The sequence below is a fragment of the Gymnodraco acuticeps genome, unplaced genomic scaffold (genome assembly GCF_902827175.1).
Source record: "Gymnodraco acuticeps unplaced genomic scaffold, fGymAcu1.1, whole genome shotgun sequence".
Lineage (NCBI taxonomy): Eukaryota > Metazoa > Chordata > Actinopteri > Perciformes > Bathydraconidae > Gymnodraco > Gymnodraco acuticeps.
Genome location: NW_022990368.1, coordinates 512307 through 531592, shown reverse-complemented (window position 1 = coordinate 531592; position 19286 = coordinate 512307). Strand labels below are relative to the sequence as shown.

Here is a 19286-nt window from a genome sequence, read left to right as displayed (position 1 = left end):
GAGACTGAAGGGTTATTTGTCCAACCCCTGCGAGGCAGCCCGCGAAGTGTGTGTGTGTGTGTCATATTTCCATCATGCTGTTTGAAGCTGCTGGTAGAAGCTAGCCCCCAGACAGTCACCTGCTGTTGTTGACTTCACCCTTAGACCATTGTGTGTGTGTGTCTTTGATTTTCTCTTTATCATTTCCCTTCACTCCCTGTTTTCCTCTCTAGTCCCCCTGTCCTTTCTTTCTGTTTGTCTCTTTTGTCTCCCCCTCTAGCAATCCCCATTTTTCTGAAGCTGCCTTTGTTGGGCGATGGACTCGTAAAACATAAAAACAATCTGCAAGATAGCAAAGGTCATTTATGTCGCTCATCAGGGATTGCATTTTGAGTGAATAAAGTTTGCTTGGATTATTGTTTCTTTTAAGCATTTTTTTAGTGGTGCAATAATTGGATATATTTAGATTTGTACTTCCAATCTTTTTTCCATCTCTTTAATAACTCGTGCGACAACATGGAGATATTGCAGCTTCCTTGTGTAGAGAAAATAGCATCTTTGCTTGATACTTGAAATTAGTCTTTTCTCAGTTCTGTGGCTTGGACTGCAGTCTTAGAGTGGAGTCGAAATCATTGTCGAAGTGTGAAAATGTCTGCGTATGTTAGTACAGAAATAAACTTTGTGGTTGTGTTTTTGTAGAACTTAAGACATTTCAACACTTAAATGAGTGACTGGAGAAAGAGAGAGAAGAAAGGGAACATTTCCGGTGTTTTGTTCAGAAAGGTGCATAATGTATTCTTTGAGGTGCCATTTTAATCATAACGTCATTGTAATGTTGTTTTAGTATTTAACTGCAGCTAAAACACAGGAATACCCACTGCAAAAAACACTAGGAAGGGATGGGTTTAATTTTTTTGGGGATTTATTATTTGTGGCTGGGGGTCAATTTGCTTAAAGGGGACCTATCATGCAAAATGCACTTTGTGATGTATTTTATACATAGGCTACATGTCTCCCCGGTGCGTCGGGGAACTCACGCAGCGTCAGAAAATAAAACCCTCTCTTTTCCTCCGTACCCAAATCTTTTAAAAACGGATGTACAACGAGCGGATACAGATTTCCATCCGCTGTGACGTCGGCGGACCCACAGAAAGTTGCTATCAGAAACAATGCCTGACGTGTTTTGGACGTAATCTCGTCTTTGTTTACATTAGCAAGCCTCGCTAACACTCAGAGCTAACCTGTACTGTAGAGCACATGTGTGTCCTTGGGCAAGACACTTCACCTGAACTTGCTCCTGTGGGTATTGTCCACAGTATCTGACCATTGCATGTATGATATATGTGTAATGTGTGTATATGTAAAGCGCTTTGAGTCATTGAAAAAGCGCTATAATAAATGTAAGGAATTATTATTATTACATGTGTTTTAAAAAGCAGGAAATAAAAAAGAACTCACCTTGTGATAAACCCGCAAGAGAAAAAGCATTTGAGCTCCATACTATTTCAGAAAAAATCCTTGATGTGGATAAGAACAGGATGGCGTTTTATCACAACCGAATGTAACTTTATCTCTGGTAAAATTCTGATCAGGCATTAGCTCCGCCTCCTCTTCTTTTCTTTTTTTCAAGCTAAGGACCCAAGATCTGCGTTTCTCTAACAGGGCTTCAGAAGAGGTGTTTGAGCAGTATGAGGCATGGCTACAATGGGTGATCTGTTTGGTATTTTGAAGAAAAAAACACAGACATGTTTTGTATAGGTATGGCCCTACAATATATGTTTCAAATATAGCATGATAGGTCCACTTTAAGAGAAAGTGGGATTCAAAGAAGGTTATCATTGGTATCCTTTTCTGAGCAAGTTATTTACTCATATATATTGCAAATACTAGCAAAACATGTTATTGTTGCTGCTCTTTCAGTTTCTACCTCTGCAATCTTCCCCCTCTTTTCTCTCATTTTTTTTTGTGTTGCTCCTCCACTTCTCGTTTCTTTTCTTTTCTGTTCCTCAGCATTGACTCTCTTTCCTCCACTCTCTCTTCATCAGTCCCCACTTCTCCTTGTTTTTCTTTTTGTAATATTCTCTGTTACCCAAACTCTCTTCTCTGCCCCTGGGGCTCACGGTTTGTTCCTGATACAAAAATATCGCCGATAGAGCTTCACTAATGAACTTCATCGTGCGTGTGTGTGCGTGTGTGTGTGTGTGTGTGTTGTGCTGACATGACTCTTTCCCAGGGTAACAATCAGTAAGAGGTTAGTTCTATTTATTGTATTTGTTCTGTGGAATTTAATAAATAAGTGGGAATAAATACATTAATTATTAAATATTATGAATTATAAATGGCACGGTGCTTCTATAGACAACACACAGTGAATGAATAATGAATTGTTGCTTTGCTCCTTAGTCACACAATCATTTGTTGAAAAATAGAAAACAAACAGGCCTGTGGTTCATCTATGAAGTTAAAAAACTAAAGTATTTCTCTGACTCTGTGGACGATCTAAGGGTTCAGGACAATTTAAAAGCACTGTAACCGTTTTTAAATGTAACAAGCATTTGTGCAACTTAAAGGAATAATTCACCCAATAATAGAGTGATGCAGTGATGACTTATTTTTGTAGGCCGACCCGGAAGTAAGCTGCGCATGGGTTCCCTCGACAAAAAAGCAATGGGATTTCTCCATAGGCTTTTGGAATATTATAAAAAATAAGATCTGTGGAAAACGAACCTGTGCATTTATCAAACAGGTTCGTTTTCCACAGATCTTATGTTTTCGGCCTACAAAAATACTTCATCCCTGCACCACTCTATACACACTTTTGTCTTGCCAGCTACACCTCTTGTTTGTATTTTGGTATCAATCCCATCTGGATTTTATGATGGTAGCTTTGTGACAGCCGTAATAATTCAGGTTAATGGGAACATATTCTTTATCAGAGCTAAAATGATAAATCCAACATAAAATTATATGACATCTATTTGAACAAATGCTTCATTGTTTAACAAGTTTTCTCTTCAAGTTTTTAATTGAGAATGTTTTGGGGGGGTTATTTGTTTTTTTGACAGGACTGTTGATCGAGCAAAACATATATTTGAAAATGTAACCCTTCAGACTCAAGTAGTTAATCTAGTATGTAGATTAATTAATAATGAAGATCATTATTATTTTCAGACCAAAGAGCATATTCTTCCTTATATTGTTCTTAGAAATGCTTTAAAGAAGTAAATGTGTTTGAACAATGTTATATATTGAAAATACCTCTTGTCGGCCCTTCTTTCTTTCTTTGTCTTACTCCTTACCTTGTATTTGTTCTAACCAACTTTAATTATATATAATTTATTGCTTTCTTGTTGTCTTCTATCTTAATTGGAGTAAACACACGCTCTGACATCCTCCGTAATTTCCTTTCATTGAAGAGCAGAGCTTCTGTGACTCATGTTTTAAATGTTGTCTCAATGAGCTTCATTAGTGTTTCAGATTTAAATTCATGCTGGACTCTTTGTTTTGGAGGCTCTTAAATCCTTCAGTGCTGTACTACAGTCGGTTAATACCATAATGCCAGTGTCTCCTTGTCTTCGGTCTTTTTTTGTCTAGCTTCAGTGTGTGTGTCTGTGTGTGCACATGCGTGTTCACCGTAGGAGATGGATGAGGGTAATTTCCATTGGCCCAGGCACTACTTTATCACTACAGTGTACACACAAACACACACACAGAAAAACATTGCCTGAGGCGCTACTTTATCACTATAAGAAACAAAAAGGGGGTGTTAAATCAAAAGCAGATCGCATTACACCTCTATTCCTGTTAAACACATACACACTCATGCAGAAATATGTACTGTGAAATCAATATGCAGCAGCTCATAGACACTTGCACTCTCGCTTGTGAAAGGGACATTTATAGATGGCAGTGGCAAGGTGAAACACGCGGTGCAAGGTGAATGTGAAGAAAACAATATTCCCCCTTTCCAGCTGGACAATAAACGACTAACACCTCCCAACATCTGGCTTTGATCTGCAGTGTAAAAAGTAAGAATCGACATTTACTCTGTAAAGAGATTACCTCTGCAGTCGTCACCTCAGCTCTGATTTGGTTTCCTAACCCTTGCATTTCTGTATCTTCACTTAATGTTCCCTTGTGTACTAAACACACGAATGATTACCATTTTACAGTTGAAGTCAGTAATGGAAATGTCACACCCGGGTGGGCATGCATATTTTTTATCATTTTCAGCGCAACGTTTTTTAAGAAATGTTTTAAATCAACATGGATTTGGACAATCATTATTATTATATAATATATATTCATGTACACAACAATCAATTCATATGTTTTCCTCAAAGCCACAAGGACCAATCAGAAAACAGCAATTTGTGAATCAATGATTCTAATCATCAGTTCCAGCAATTACCAAATCTAGTTTGAGAGTTTGAAAGAAAGACTGACAAAGTGACGTGTCAAAAAAGAAGTGGCCACAGAGACATTTCAATTGTTTCCAACCAGGGTCTGTACACATAAAAAAAAAGGAAAAACAAAAGCATACTTGTCCAAAGGCAATGAGAAGGACTCTATAGCCTATTTAAAACAAAGTATATGGCTTCAATAACGTTGTGTTTTTATGGTTTAATTATATTTTTCACATTTTGTCCTTTCTTTAGTACGAGCTTTTTCATATTCACACTATTATGCTAATTCACTGATTGCATGTCTCTATGCTAATAGAACCACTTAAATTAGCAGTCTCTGTTCTGTGAAGGACACGTGTGTGTGTGTGTGTGTGTGTGTGTGTGTGTGTGTGTGTGTGTGTGGTGTGTGGTGTGTGTGTGTGTGTGTGTGTGGTGATGTGTGTGTGTGTGTGTGTGTGTGTGTGTGTGTGTGTGTTGTGTGTGTGTGTGTGTGTGTGTGTGTGTGTGTGTGTGTGTGTGTGTGGTGTGTGTGTGTGTGTGTGTGTGTGTGTGTGTGTGTGTGTGTTGTGTGTGTGTGTGTGTGTGTTGTGTGTGTGTGTGTGTGTGTATGTAGACAGAACATGTAAGTGTGTATAAACACAATGATATGTAGATGACAGGGTGGCATTACCTGTACATGATCTTGTTTGTAATTGATTTGTTTAAAAGTCACAGATTACACAAATCAGGGCTTGCGGAAATCCCCGTAAAGGTCAAACTTATCACTTTAGATACAATAATTATCCAACTTCTGGTGCTAAGATTCATTTTTTCCTCACCACCACTCCGACGATTTGCTTCGTATGAAGTTAAGCTCTTTCAGTCCTTCTTATCTAATCTTTTGTTAGTATGTTGTATCTTATTGCCAAGTTACCTCTTTGCTTTGGCTTCTGTAGTTAGGATCTGTGAATCATGGCAGCGTTTCATGTAATACCACAGTAGAAACCTGGCAGACCGAACACAGCTTAGTGTTCATGGATGTGTGTCCTTTTACTTGTTTTGGGACTGAATATGTTTCTGTGTTTACGGTATAGTCCGAATGAGAGTGATGCTAGAGTAAAGGTATTTCCTGATAACAAACAAGGATTGTACTATATAAAATAAAAGCTAAGCACACAGGTCATGCATGAAAGGTTCCTTTATTATTTGATCATTCATAGGGAAAGCTGATAACAGCATCTGAACAGAATTAATATTACTCAGGAGACAGACTAATATGTTGAGAAATTGTTGCAATTTCTTTTTTTATCCAGTACACCGACAGTCAAAATACAAAATCTCCCCTCTCCCTTAAACACAGCGGTAATGGTTATGGTGTCATTATTAGGATGAGTATTGATTAAACAGTATTGGTGCCATAAAAACACCATCACCATTACAACATGGTCCGCTGAAAACATGCAGGAAATCACATGTAGCTTATAAATGAGAACGCTTTTAGGAGTATGATCTTAATGTGTAAGCATTGAGACGTGCCTGTACACACAAACACGTACGCACACACACACACACACACACACACACACACACACACACACATGCCACACACACACACACACACACGCCACACACACACAAACACAGACACAAGCACACAGAGATATACACACAGATCATTGGAGAAAGCATTTGACCTATAACCTAACGGTCCTCTTGGAGTGCGAGATAATTGGAGTTTTACAACCTTGGGGATTATGTGTGAGTGTGTGAATGTGTGGGAGAATAAAACCCAGTAATAGAAGAGGATAATGTGTGTGTTGAAACATTCATCAGGGCGTGTGCCTCTAATGATTCAGGGTTATCCAGAGAGTAGATGGTGCTAATGGACATAAGTCATACTGGTATCATTGTTAAGTACATATTTTGTATACATTACTATCTAAATCTAACGTCTTTTCAGTCACTCTGCATACCAAAACGTTAAACAACAGATTATTAAACCACCAATTAGATGTGAAGAAGACCTGACAATGCAAACTACAGCTTTAAAAATAACTGTAGCACCAACTCAACTATTGTGATTGCATTCCTCACAGAAATACAGGCATCAGCTCATGTGCTGAACTCGTTAGTGTTCATATTCAAAACACTTATATAATAAATGAGATTCACTATTTAGGCTTATGTCATCACATTTTTGAAGGCAGAAAAGCTATACTGTAACAATTGCAAAGGCAATCACAGCCAACACATGCCCTGATGGAGAGGAAGATAAAAGGAAGAAAACGATATAATTAATTAAACATAATCTTCATTTTGCATGGTAATGGCAATATATCTGATATTACAGATTCAACCAATCAGTGCTGTGAATGATAGTAAACCAGTATACTGTAGCTGTCATGGAAATGCTCCCTGTACATCTGTCCTGCATGACGATGCTAACATAAAGACCGCTCAAACGCCAAAATGCTTTTTTTATTCTCACATTAAAAACAAGAACATGTGAGCCCTGTGGTATTTATCTGCAGTGGCTGATAATCAACATAAACACAAAGATAATGTGCAGAAAGATTATTCTTTGTATTTTGATTTCATTGTTTTGCACAATTTAAAAAAACACAAACATAACAAATGATAAACAGTGCAGGAAGAGGCAAAAAAACGTAGCCTTATTTGGAGCCTTCACCTAAATAATGTTAAAAATCACAATAAAAACAAAAAGAGACGAGATCAATATACAAACAATAGCTTGAGTTTTAATAATAAGGGAAAATGTGATTTATGAAAAGAAGGTATCCCATCGAAATGAATTTAAGTGATCCATAGAGGTACAGTATTTTATTATGCATGAAAAGCCATCCCAGATTGTTTTTCCCATCAAAGAATGTAAAGTTGTTCAAAGCTTTCGACAATTTTGTCATTGTAAGATGCCATGGTGAAATGTCAAAAGCGAAAAATGCCCAGAAGTTGAAATTTAATTGGGATGAGAGCAGCAGTTGCGCAAGTGCCTCACGACCCTGAAAATTATAAGCAGTACTGAAAATGTATCGGAGGAGGGGGGGGGGATTATCCGTTTCTTGGCAACCACCGGAGTGCCAACATGTTTGCCCCCGAAAACGTGTCCAAACTAACTATTTGTATGCCTTGGAGCGCTGCCTGCTCTGTAAAACATACAGCCGGCGGCCCGGTCCCAGGGCACGGCTGACATCTCTCTCTCTGCACTGTCACAGCTCCCATCGGCCGCCTGTCAATCAAACGTCCCGTAGCAACACTGATAGCTCCTCATGTAGCACCTTCAACAGAGGGACATCGAATGAGGGACCAATTGGGACATCAAAATAACATAAATCCTCTCTAGAGATGTTTTGCAGAACATTTTGTAAGCTCTATTCTTCAACTTGAATACAGAGATCTGTTTCTGAGTATTGTTTATCTTAGGAAATATTATAAAAAAGTGAAAGCGCCGGTGCTTTTTAATGGTTTTATTCACACTCATGCGCATGCACTGATGTCATCTGTTCGCCTGTGACAGAATTGACACACGAAGCTCATTCATTTAGAGGCAGTTTTTCATCGTTTTCAACAGTATCACCGAAGCATTTAGGCATCTAGATGTGTTAGTTCGGCCTGTCGTGTAGTGTAACACCTGTAGATTATATGCTCAAAAATATCTGTCTGTGGCTACATGTGTTTTCACACAGAGACGTTTACATTTTAAGATGTTCTCACTTACAATGACCCCCCCACACACAAACACTAATGAAGTGTTGTGGTTTGTTATAGGACATGGGACCTAAGAAAGTATTTCAAATCCAGTTATTACAGGTTCTGAGGAAATACACAATTTAAAATAAATAAAGGATGAGTGTACGTTACACAGCACATATGTGAATAACATTAGACCAGTGTTTGTATTTCATACTGTAAATCAGCCACAATCCATCCAACATATTTAAATGCTGAGGCTGATGGGTGACATTTATATACGCTCAGTATCTTTTGATTGCTTTCGTGTTCACCCAGGGTTAAGGATGAAAAAGATGTCGTAGTTGTGGGATCAAAGTTATGGGTGCTGCAAATGCACAGAAAAAAGAGCTGCTGCCTTCAGAGTGGAAAGAGGAATAGCTTTTCCCCTGGGTCACACTCTTTGATTCAGACTATGGCAGAGCAGCCAAGCAGTGAAAAATGATTTCCTCTAAAGAACACTGCTCTGAAAACAATAACCTCTTTTTTTAATCTAAAAGCATTCGTTTACTTAACCTGCGAACCGACGGCTAAACTTTGCTCATTTCTTTTTGGGTTTTCTTCATTTTTCATGTCTGATTTTTTTTTTTTATCAAACCGTCTTTTTTATTCTTTTTTTCGTGTTGCTATGCAGAAAGTCAGTAAGCAAGAGATGAAGTGGACCCTCTGGTCATGTCTGCTCGTACACAGCTGTAGGCCATACTTGGATTTACTGTATAAACACCATTATCTCTGCATGCATGTGATTGACTTGCACGTGTAGCATGCATGTGTTGTTGAGAATCAGTGTTGGGTGCAACCTTTACATTACATTACATTGCATTTAGCTGACGCTTTTATCCAAAGCGACTTACAATAAGTGCGTTCGACCAACAAAATACAAACTTTACCCCTCACTGATCATAGGACTGCTTCACATGATATTCAAAAGTCGACCTTTACTGGACTAGGATGCTTACTGTAGGAATGTGTGTAAAGATGCGGTTTTAACACACACACACACACACACACACACACACACACACAGTTTTTTCACCACAGACAGAAATGTGTGTGTTAGCGGTATACTTTATGTTCCATAAATCTGCCTCCATATATGCATGATTGTGGTGTGGGTGGAGTATACTGTGTGTGTTTATATGTGTGTGTTCGGGTGCCACAGCTTAGGAGCTCATCAGCTGAAAATGTGCTAACTTGACAAAAGCACTTTCTTTTCTTATTTCTCTCCGAGATGATTGGGTATCAGCATTAGAAATGAGTCATTAGAGAGCAAGAGGCAATCTCGTGTTCGATTACACACACACAGAGGTAATGTTGTGTGTGTGAGGGTGTATGAGAAATGTGAGTCCTCTTCCTGCACCACATAATATTGGCCTGTGCACATACACACTCACCAATGCAGTGTGACTAAACCAAGATCTTTTCCCACCAAGAAGTCGTGCTGCATACTAATGTTTACTACTAAACACACTTTTAAAACTGCGGTCGAAAATCAGTCACTTGAAATCTAATTGTGAATTCAGTCTTTGAAGGGGAACATCATTTATTAGGAGAAAGGATTTGTTCCCTCTGACCTCACTTTTCTGAACGTGTTTTGGTCATTTGCAACTCAAATAAAAAAAACATGTTAACATTGAGCATCATAACAAAAAATGTACGGGACACAGATGGTGGTGTCCGTGTTCTCGTCACTGAATGCCCTTCATGGTAAAATGGAAAAATATGTCAGTCTAAAAACTCTTGGCGACACTTGTCAGAGCAGCTGCTTGTAGCCGTTGTTCCTTCTGTGTCCTTCCACTTAATATTCAGCTCCATGTTTTTTCCCAGGGTGCACCTCTCTAATTCAGCACCTCTGCTGTAGTTCACGATCTGCAACTTCACAAACAGGTTTACTAAGACATTTCTGCTCATCTCTCCTCCCTCTTTCTGTCCTCCCTCTCCTGTATCAAACCTGTTCTCCCTCATATCTGTCTTTTGTGCCTCTCTCAATCTCCCACCTGCCTTTCTTCCCCTTTTTCCTCCCGTGATCCTGCCTCTCCATGACCTTCCTCTGATGCAGTTTGGCTGTTTACGGTTGTTTGAACAGATACAGACTCTAAGGGTGTGTGTGAGTAATGGATAAAAAAAGGAACCGCACAGCACCATCACTGCCACAATGAAAGTGGTAAATGATATTACGAGTATTTTAGATAATAAGCAGAGTTGTGCAGCTCTATTTGTTGACCTATCCAAAGCTTTTGATACTGTCGATCATCGCATTTTGAAGCAAAGGCTGGTCAGTATAGGCATGTCCAGCCATGCAGTAGGGTGGTTTGTAAACTACCTCTCTGAAAGGTCCCAATGTGTTCAGTTTGATGGGCTGTCTCCTGAGTGGTTAAACATCACTAATGGTGTACCACAAGGTTCAGTTTTAGGTCCGCTATTATTCTCTATCTATATTAACAGTTTAGGTGAAAATGTCGAAGGAGCAACCTTACATTTTTATGCGGACGATACCATTATGTACTGTGCAGGTCCCTCGATTAACGAGGCTGTTGTTAAATTACAGGCTGTTTTTAACATTATTCAGGCTCAGCTCTCTGAGCTTAAGCTTCTTTTAAATGTGGATAAAACCAAGGTAATGCTCTTTTCTAAAGCTAAAGCTAAAAATACACCAGAGACTGCTTTGGATATTGTAACTACGCAAGGAATACAACTTGAAGTGGTTACCTGTTACAAATACTTGGGTATCTGGCTTGATGACTGTCTCACTTTTAAACTTCATGTCAATAACCTGCTTAAAAAGCTGAGGGTTAGGCTAGGTTTCTTCTACAGGAACAAGTCCTGTTTCTCGCTTGAGGCCAGGAAAAGGCTAGTCACTGTGACCTTTTTACCTGTGCTGGATTATGGTGATTTGTTATATATGAATGCACCTGCCCATTGCCTGAGCAAGTTAGATGCTGCGTATCACAGTGCACTGAGATTTTTGACAAATTGTAAAGCACTTACGCATCACTGTACCCTGTATACCAAGGCGGTTATGCCATCACTTACTGTACGGAGGCTCAGTCACTGGTACTTTTTCATTTACAAAGCCATGTTGGATAAACTACCATCTTATATCTGCTCTCTGATCTCTCTGCTAATTGGAAGTACTTATTGCCTGAGATCGCATGCTGTGGTTTTATTAAATGTGCCAAGTGCTAGGACTGTCTTAGGGAAGAAAGCTTTTAGATGTGCAGCTCCACTAACATGGAACAGTCTGCAAAAAGAATGGAAAATTACCAAGCTAGTACCACTACATGTTTTTAAAGCTCGGTTGGATGCTACAAAATCAGATGCTGTTGGTACCTGTACTTGTGGTTAAATATGTAAATTGTAATCCCTGTACATTTTGCTGTATGATGTCCTTTTGTTGTTCTGTTGTTTATGTCTTCTTGTGGAACCTACTGCTGCAGATCTCCCTTGAAAAAGAGATCATTGATCTCAATGGGATTTTACCTGGATAAATAAAGGTTTTGAATTGAATTGAATTGAACCATTCTATTGCCGTTTTTTTTATCAAAAAGACAGTAAAATCCTCAGCATTGCAATTATTACCTCTCTTCTCTTCTCTTTTCCTCTCTGCAAAACATGTGTTTTTAATTTGACACTTGCTTAATTTATAGTTTAATTTGAAGTTCGATACTTGACACATATATCCAAGTCTAGAGGTGGTAATGCACCTGTAATGAGGCTAAAAAAATAGAGTGCATACTTTTAGAGTTAAATGTTAGTGTTCTTTGGGGCGCTGTGTGTTTATTTGTGAGTTTGCAATGAAGAGGAGACAGGAAATGAGGGGAAAGGCATGGGCAATGAAATTGGAAATGAAGTTCCATAGCTTTTCAGGGAGGGCGATGATAAAAAATAATTGTTTGTTTAGCAACCAAGTCTATTAACGGCCATCATGCAAAATCAAAACCTTGCAGCTAACGACTGAATCTGCCCATTCTGTGGCATTATAAATGCAAACCTTGGATGATATTAAAAATAAATACATTGGCTCTAGTATGAATAAATGCATGTAGTTATTATGATAATAAGGTTGCACTGTCAGCTGTCCGGTCAGCACTGGAGTTGAACACTAATAGAATTTGAGTATGTCATTCAGAGAGTACTCTGTGGCTCAAGCTCAGACCTCTGGCTGTGAAATAATTCTGTGGGTTGTTACTGTAGCTCTTTAACTGGAGCTTTCTGCCTGCAGTGTGAAGGCACATCTAACGGCACACACACATGGAGCAGTGTGTGGCAGCAGCTGCACACAGGACAGTTTGTCTGACTGCTGAGGGGACACATCATTAGGACATCACCTCTGTCACCTGGAGAAAAACGGTCTGCACTGAGGCTGCTTTTACTCACTGCAGGTAATAACCCTGGGGGTCATCGTGGCATTGCAGACCCCCACATTTCTCCTAATGTGCCTGCTATCAGCCTTTTGTTGAGGGTGAAGATAGAGTTACAAACATTTCCTTTGTAGCCCTCCTTATTGTGCTTATCCACACATATTGTGATGGAACCAAACAACAAATCGGTTAATAAATAAAGGACAACCACAGGGATTTTGGTAAAGAATACTCAAAATTAACTATTTACATTATGCAAATATGGAGCAACAATAGCATTTATGTTGAGCAATTTGATGGCACCTTGATACATTTAGTTTGAATTATTGGGTTCAACATTTACTAGTTCCTCAGAGATTAAATATAATCATGCACACTTTTGGAAATATGGCCCCCCAATTAGAGTGACACTAACATTAAACAAAAGTAGAGAGACAGAGAAAGATATTAATGGTTGTGTATGTGGTGTGTTGTGTGTGTGTGTGTGTGTGTGTGTGTGTTGTGTGTGTGTGTGTGTGTGTGTGTGTGTGTGTGTGTGTGTGTGTGTGGTGTGTGTGTGTGTGTGTGTGGTGTGTGTGTGTGTGTGTGTGTGTGTGTGTGGTGTGTGTGTGTGTGTGTGTGTGTGTGTGTGTGTGTGTGTGTGTGTGTGTGTGTGTGTGTGTGTGTGTGTGTGTGTGTGTGACATTGACGTTTAGCCTCGTTTTCTTTCTCACATTTCCTCAGTAATTCTGTCTTTGTTTGTCAGCCTGTCTATGGAGAGATGAAAGCGTATGTTTAGGTCATAAATACTTTATCAAAGCATTAGTAGTTCACACACACACAGATGCAGCCTTTGATTGTGTCTGATGGCCTTTGTAGTGTTTCCAAGATTGACAGTAATTGAACCCATTCCAGCAACATTAAAGACTTAAACCATCCAGTCACAAGTTTTTTGAACTGACATGACAGGACAAAGCAAACCAATGCCTCGGATATGAGATGACAGGACCACCCGCTCCGCATCGTCCCAAACACCCGTCTATCCTCTAAGAGATGTGCCACCCGTATATATCTAAAATAAATTAAATCATTTTGATCTGCCCTTGCTGCATATTTAATGTCAGAAAAGCATTTAAGGTGCAGCTGACTTCAGTTTACTGAGAGCGCTGAGGTTAGTCTACCCTTCTAAGTTGTCCTTGTTTAATCCTGTCTTGTTGTGGCGATAGATGGACAGGTTTTTTATTTAATCACATCCATCCTCATTTTATATCAGCAGTAAATCTAGTGCATGTTATAAGATGCTTCACATATCCTTATTTTCATTTTGACAAAACTCAAGAAGACCAAGTGAAAGATTGATGGTGACAGTTTCTTAATAAAGAGTACAGAACTTCAACCGCTTGTGTTTGGACAGCAATGGAGAGTGGTGGACACACTAAACGTGCACACTATAGACTTGCTGATCACTTTAGTCCGTCCTTCCATTTTACTGGATGCTACTTCTGTAACACTCTATATTTTCAAGTACTTCATAATACTTGCTTCCTCTTATATGTGCTTACCTCTAAATGTAATATCTTAACTGTACTTATTCAAATTGCCTTTTTTATCCTAACTGTCCCTGTGGTTGGGAAAGGATTTCTGATCATTTTTAATAAACTGTTCCAACAAGTCCACCCAAAATTATACCACAAAATGCAATGTTCGTCCATCCCCTGCAGGTCTACACACATAGAAGCATTTTCTGATCTGATATGTAGTGTCTGGGTCTTCTAAAGTCGTCACAAACCACTGTAAAAAGTAAGTGTGTTGTGGAAACACCATGGTTAAGGTTTGGTTAGACACAAAAACTACTTGGTTAGGGGAAGTGAAACGTATCATAGTTTCACCCTGACCTCTTTGACAGCTTGTGCTGATTGTAGAAACTGAAAAGTTTGAACAATTGAGTTTTGAAATGTGCCTTTGGTGGTTTGATGTTGAAATCAGGGAACCTTTTGAATGCAAAACAAGTCGAACTGAGGAGAGCCAAACCGTGCCATGCAGTGGAAATTGGACTTGTGTGAAACAGATATTTGGTGATTATTACCATCAACCTTCCAAGAATGTTTTCAAAACTGTCAGTATGAAGTCCAAAATGTATCATCCGTTTTGAAAAAGTGACATTTTGGAGACCGGGTGTTTTTGATCTTTTCTTTTTCCATTTTCCACATCACAGGCTGCTCACTCATTCGCCTGTCTCTGCCTCCATTCCTCTATCTCACATTCATCATCTCTACACGTTTCACCAAAATCTAATCAGCGGGAATATTGTCTGTGACAGACAGAAAAACAAATGAGCAAACAAATGAATGGATGTGGGGACTGACATTTTCCGCACCATCTTGAAGAAAAGCCTTCCAGACACGCTTTGGTATCTATTGTACCGCCGCAGTAATTGTGTAATTCTCCACAGTGGGAATGGCAGTAGCTGAATCGTATCTATCCTGTAATCCCCGTTAAGAGCCTGCTGTTAAGAATTTCTGCTTCATTATTTGCTGGAGAGCTCCTTTCATTTCATTTTGTGGAATACAATTAATTTACTCAAGATGGATATACAGTAGGGCTGCCCTGCAGACCCTGAAACGTCTCAAACTGGTTCCTCTTCACCAGCTGAGTGTCCCCTCCTCTGATCCCCCACTCAGTACCTGTGGAGGACTCACTTTATTAACGTAGAGGTTATAAATAAACAGGTCAACCGTGGGAGGCTCTTATAGTCTCTCATCACAAGTAGAACACAGCTGTCACCATGGTTACTGATGGGTGGTATTACAGTATGTGCTTTTTCTCTGCAAAAGCATTACACCTCCAAACGAGACGGTTTAAACTCACTTCTCTTAAATGATTAACAAACAGAACAGATAGGTTTAGGTACATCTTTATGACCTCACACGTTCTGCAGGTGTATCTAATGTACTCGTTTTTTTTCTCATAGTTTTTTATCTTTAAAATATCATGAACAATCCCCATTTTAATTTTCGAATGCCAAAGGTGACATATTAGAATGGCATATTTGCATTTGAGAAGCTGAAAATAGAACATTTCTGTTTGAAAATGTACTTTACTTCTGTCGCTCAATCAGTTTGCCTCAGAGAAAGCCACCTTGAATACCATGTAATGAGCTAAACGAATGGTCAAAGAGGCAAAAATACCTAATTTTTGCACATTTGTCTCCATTGTCCAGAAAAAACCCTTTATTTTTATTAAATGCAGCATTGCAAGTTCAGCTATTCATTCTCATTTCTTCTTAGGGAACTTTTCATTCCTTACAAACCATTTTGAGAAAGCTCTCTAGGTGAAGGAATCAGACTGACCCAGTGTTTGTCAGAGTTTAGCTTTATCAGTTGTCAACTAACAGTGAAGCGGTGTTTGATGAGATCAAAGAGCAGTTTTAAGGTATCTGTTTACAATACATTTTGACAGTGGTTACTCCAGCTGATACAGATCACTCACTCTTAGTCTGTTGATGTGATCTGTTCTGCCTCTGAATAAAGAGTGTGATGCTGTTGCTGTGTTTGACTAAAGGAAAAGAGGCAGGGAGTCTGGGAGAGAGGAGAGGAAGCTGTGAGGCAGATAGAAACCTACAGGAATTGATTCATGAGATTCATATTTGTGTAAAGCAACGAGGCCTGCTTATGTTTGTGTGTGGGTGTGTTTTGTATTTGGGATGCAAAAGGCGTCCACCAGCCAGCTCTGCAGATGTGGATGTTCTGCTAGATTGATTCTCATCCCCCTGAGAGGGAGCTGGTGTGTGCATGTTTGTTGTGTGTATAGTATGTGTGTGTTTTATAGTGTGTGTGTGTGTGTGTGACAGGGAGAGATCTATGCCCAGCTGAGTGCCCTACCACTGTTTGTTTAAATGTCCTCCACACTTCATCACCCCCTCCCTCTCCTCAGAACCATCCTTTCTTCTCTGTCTGCACGATCATCCCCGCTGTCACAAACCAATGCTGCTTTTTTCTAATGAGGTGAAATAAGCGGTACAGGTGTAGGGAGTGGGCAAAATAAATGAATGCAATGTTTTTTTGTATGTCTACGCACCGACAACATGAGGCATTATGTGTTACGGTTGTCCGTCCTTCCATCTGTATGAACTTATTTCTGTCCATTCTCATGAACGCAAAATCTCAAGAACACCTGAAGGACAATTCTTTTTTTAAGTTGGCAACAAATATCCACCTTGAGTCAAAAATGGACTGATTAGATTTTGGTGTGCAAAAATCTAAGATGCTGTGACCTCACAACAGCATTTACCACATGTTTATTCAGTCAATTGTCATGTTATGTACTGTAGGGCTACAACTAAGCATTATTTCATTATTTGGTAATCTGACTCATCACCTATTTTTTGGTTCGTTGTTGTTGTCTAAAAGTCAAACATTTGTAAAAGATGCCCCTCACAGTTTCACAAATCAGTGCTGTTATACTTACATTGCCATTGTTGTACAATCAACAGTCCACAAACCTTAGGAGTTGTTGTTTCTCACACAGTCAAAGAAAAGCACCAAATCGTTTTTTTAACCTGGAGGAATGTCCTGCATTTAAACGATGAATCGATTGTGTTACTCCTGTGTTTTGTACTACTTCATTAAAATCACGTAAAAGTACTTAAGTGTTATTCTATCTTGATGTATTGCAATTCGCAGACAACATATTGCCATATTAAATGTTGTCTGTGTCCCCCTCACTTTAATGGATGCCTTATGGCACAGATGATAGATGACAGTGAACGCAACTGAATATCAATGAAGTGTGTGTAAGTGTGTGTGAGATGAAGAATGAACGCTTTGTGTGTGTGTGGAGGATTTTGTTTAAGATCTGCGTAGTCCTGTATATACGTGTGAGTCCCTCAGTGTTTTTCTATGTAATCACATTCCCTCCTGTCGGCTTTATTATGAATAAGTTGAGTAAAAAGCTTTATTTCCCATGAGGCTCGGCTCTAATGGTGTTTATTACAACTGCAGATTCAAATCCAATCGGATGAGGAATATCTGTCTGTGGCTCACTTTAAATCCTACCCTCCTTCTCTGCATAGCTCAGCCTGCCTCTTTATCTGACAGTCTGAATACTTATGTTACTAAAGTTACAATTGTCTATCTACTCCCTTCGACCCCATGCAGACAGACACACCACGACCACCGACACACACACACACACACACACACACACACACACACACACACACACACACACACACACACACACACACACACACACACACACACACACACACTTGTTTACCAGCACCGCTCACTAATTGACACATCAGAGACCATCTTTCTTTTTTATCTATCACTCCTTGGTGTGTTTATTGCCGTTTCTCCTTCGATCATCTCTTCCTGTCTCTCTTCTTTAAACAACTTCTTCAAGCATTTTGTTATTTAAACCATCTCTGATCCAACTTAGTTAGTTGAAAGAAACAAACCAATATATATATGCAATTAATGTTTCCTTAAGAGCTTTAATAGCACCATGCTTTTCCTGTCTTTAGTGACTCCAAGAAGAAGTCTATCACATTTCGTCTCCTTTTTTCCTCCTGTCTTCTTCCGTCAAACATCCATCATGTTGAAGCTGATGAATCACTTTCATCTCAGCTCTATTCCCAAAAGGAATATCGTTGTGTCTGTGTGTTTCCTGCTATCTGTCTCTTTGTTGTTGTTTCCAAGGAAATTTGTCTTTAAAAAACATTTACTCTCAAATGTTTTCACTTTATCATTTTCACAGGGCCTGAGGGAAACTAAAAAACATTTCACTTGTTTTTAAATTCACTGCACATGATCACTGATACACAATTCGGTTTACTTTGTTGACGAAAAAAATATATTACAGGCGAGAAACGTTCATTTTCCTTTTGAAATAAATAAAATGTTCCCGGCTCAAAAATAACCAGGTGGTAAATTCAAACATTCAAATCCTTTGCATCTCAAAAAGAAAACGTTGAATGTCATGTTTCAGTTGGAGTGCCGGTGGGGTTTTGCAAGTGCCAAAGATATGTAAAAATGTTCAGAACATATGATGAAAGCTATTGTTGGTTCCCTGAGGCAATTTAACAAATCATGTCTCTCTCTTTTCTCCCCCTTTTTTTTGTATCCTCTCCTTTAGGTGACATGTAATTGTTTCACCATCAGTGACGGAGAGCTGCAGGAGATTGGAGTTGGGCTGTATCCTAGGTAACACATACACACACGCACACTCAAAGGGCAATGTGTGAAGCATTACAAATCCAAAAAGCATCATTAATTTCAATCTGGCTCATAATTACTGTTAGATGGTGCCTCTCTCTTCCTCATTCATACACTAAAGATTCCACAAAATGTAAATGTGTCTCTTAAGTTACCTGCCACATCGACGCACCTCAACCAACCCCAGCCGTTCTTTATCTGCTCACTTTCCAAAGCCCCCATTGCTATTTTCCTGACAGTTATTTGAAGCACAAGGAAGAACGGAGAAAGGGAAGTGATTTTTGTCATGAGGCGAAACCTTGAAAATGAATGTTGACAGAATATTATAACGCTGTTTGGGGAAGACGGGGGGACGCAGAGAGAAGCGAGAACACATGGAGAAATACATGGTTACACTCAAACTCATATGTGATTCTTGTCTTGCTCACACACACACACACACACACACACACACACACACACACACACACACACACACACACACACACACACACACACACACACACACACACACACACACACACACATACCATGTATACATCACTTCAGGGGACATTACATTGACTTACATGCATTTCCTGGAGACTTATCCTAACCTTAACCATAACCAACACCTG

At 39.3% G+C, this 19286-nt stretch overlaps 1 protein-coding gene across 1 annotated transcript in view; it reads left to right on the top strand.

The window, feature by feature from the left end:
• smyd3 (SET and MYND domain containing 3) overlaps nt 1–19286 on the top strand; it is a 77381-nt gene that overhangs the window by 42458 nt on the left and 15637 nt on the right. Inside the window, exon 6 of the mRNA XM_034224252.1 lies at nt 18590–18657. Within this exon, the coding sequence (XP_034080143.1) occupies nt 18590–18657 (68 nt within the window). The remainder of the gene's footprint in view (nt 1–18589; nt 18658–19286) is intronic.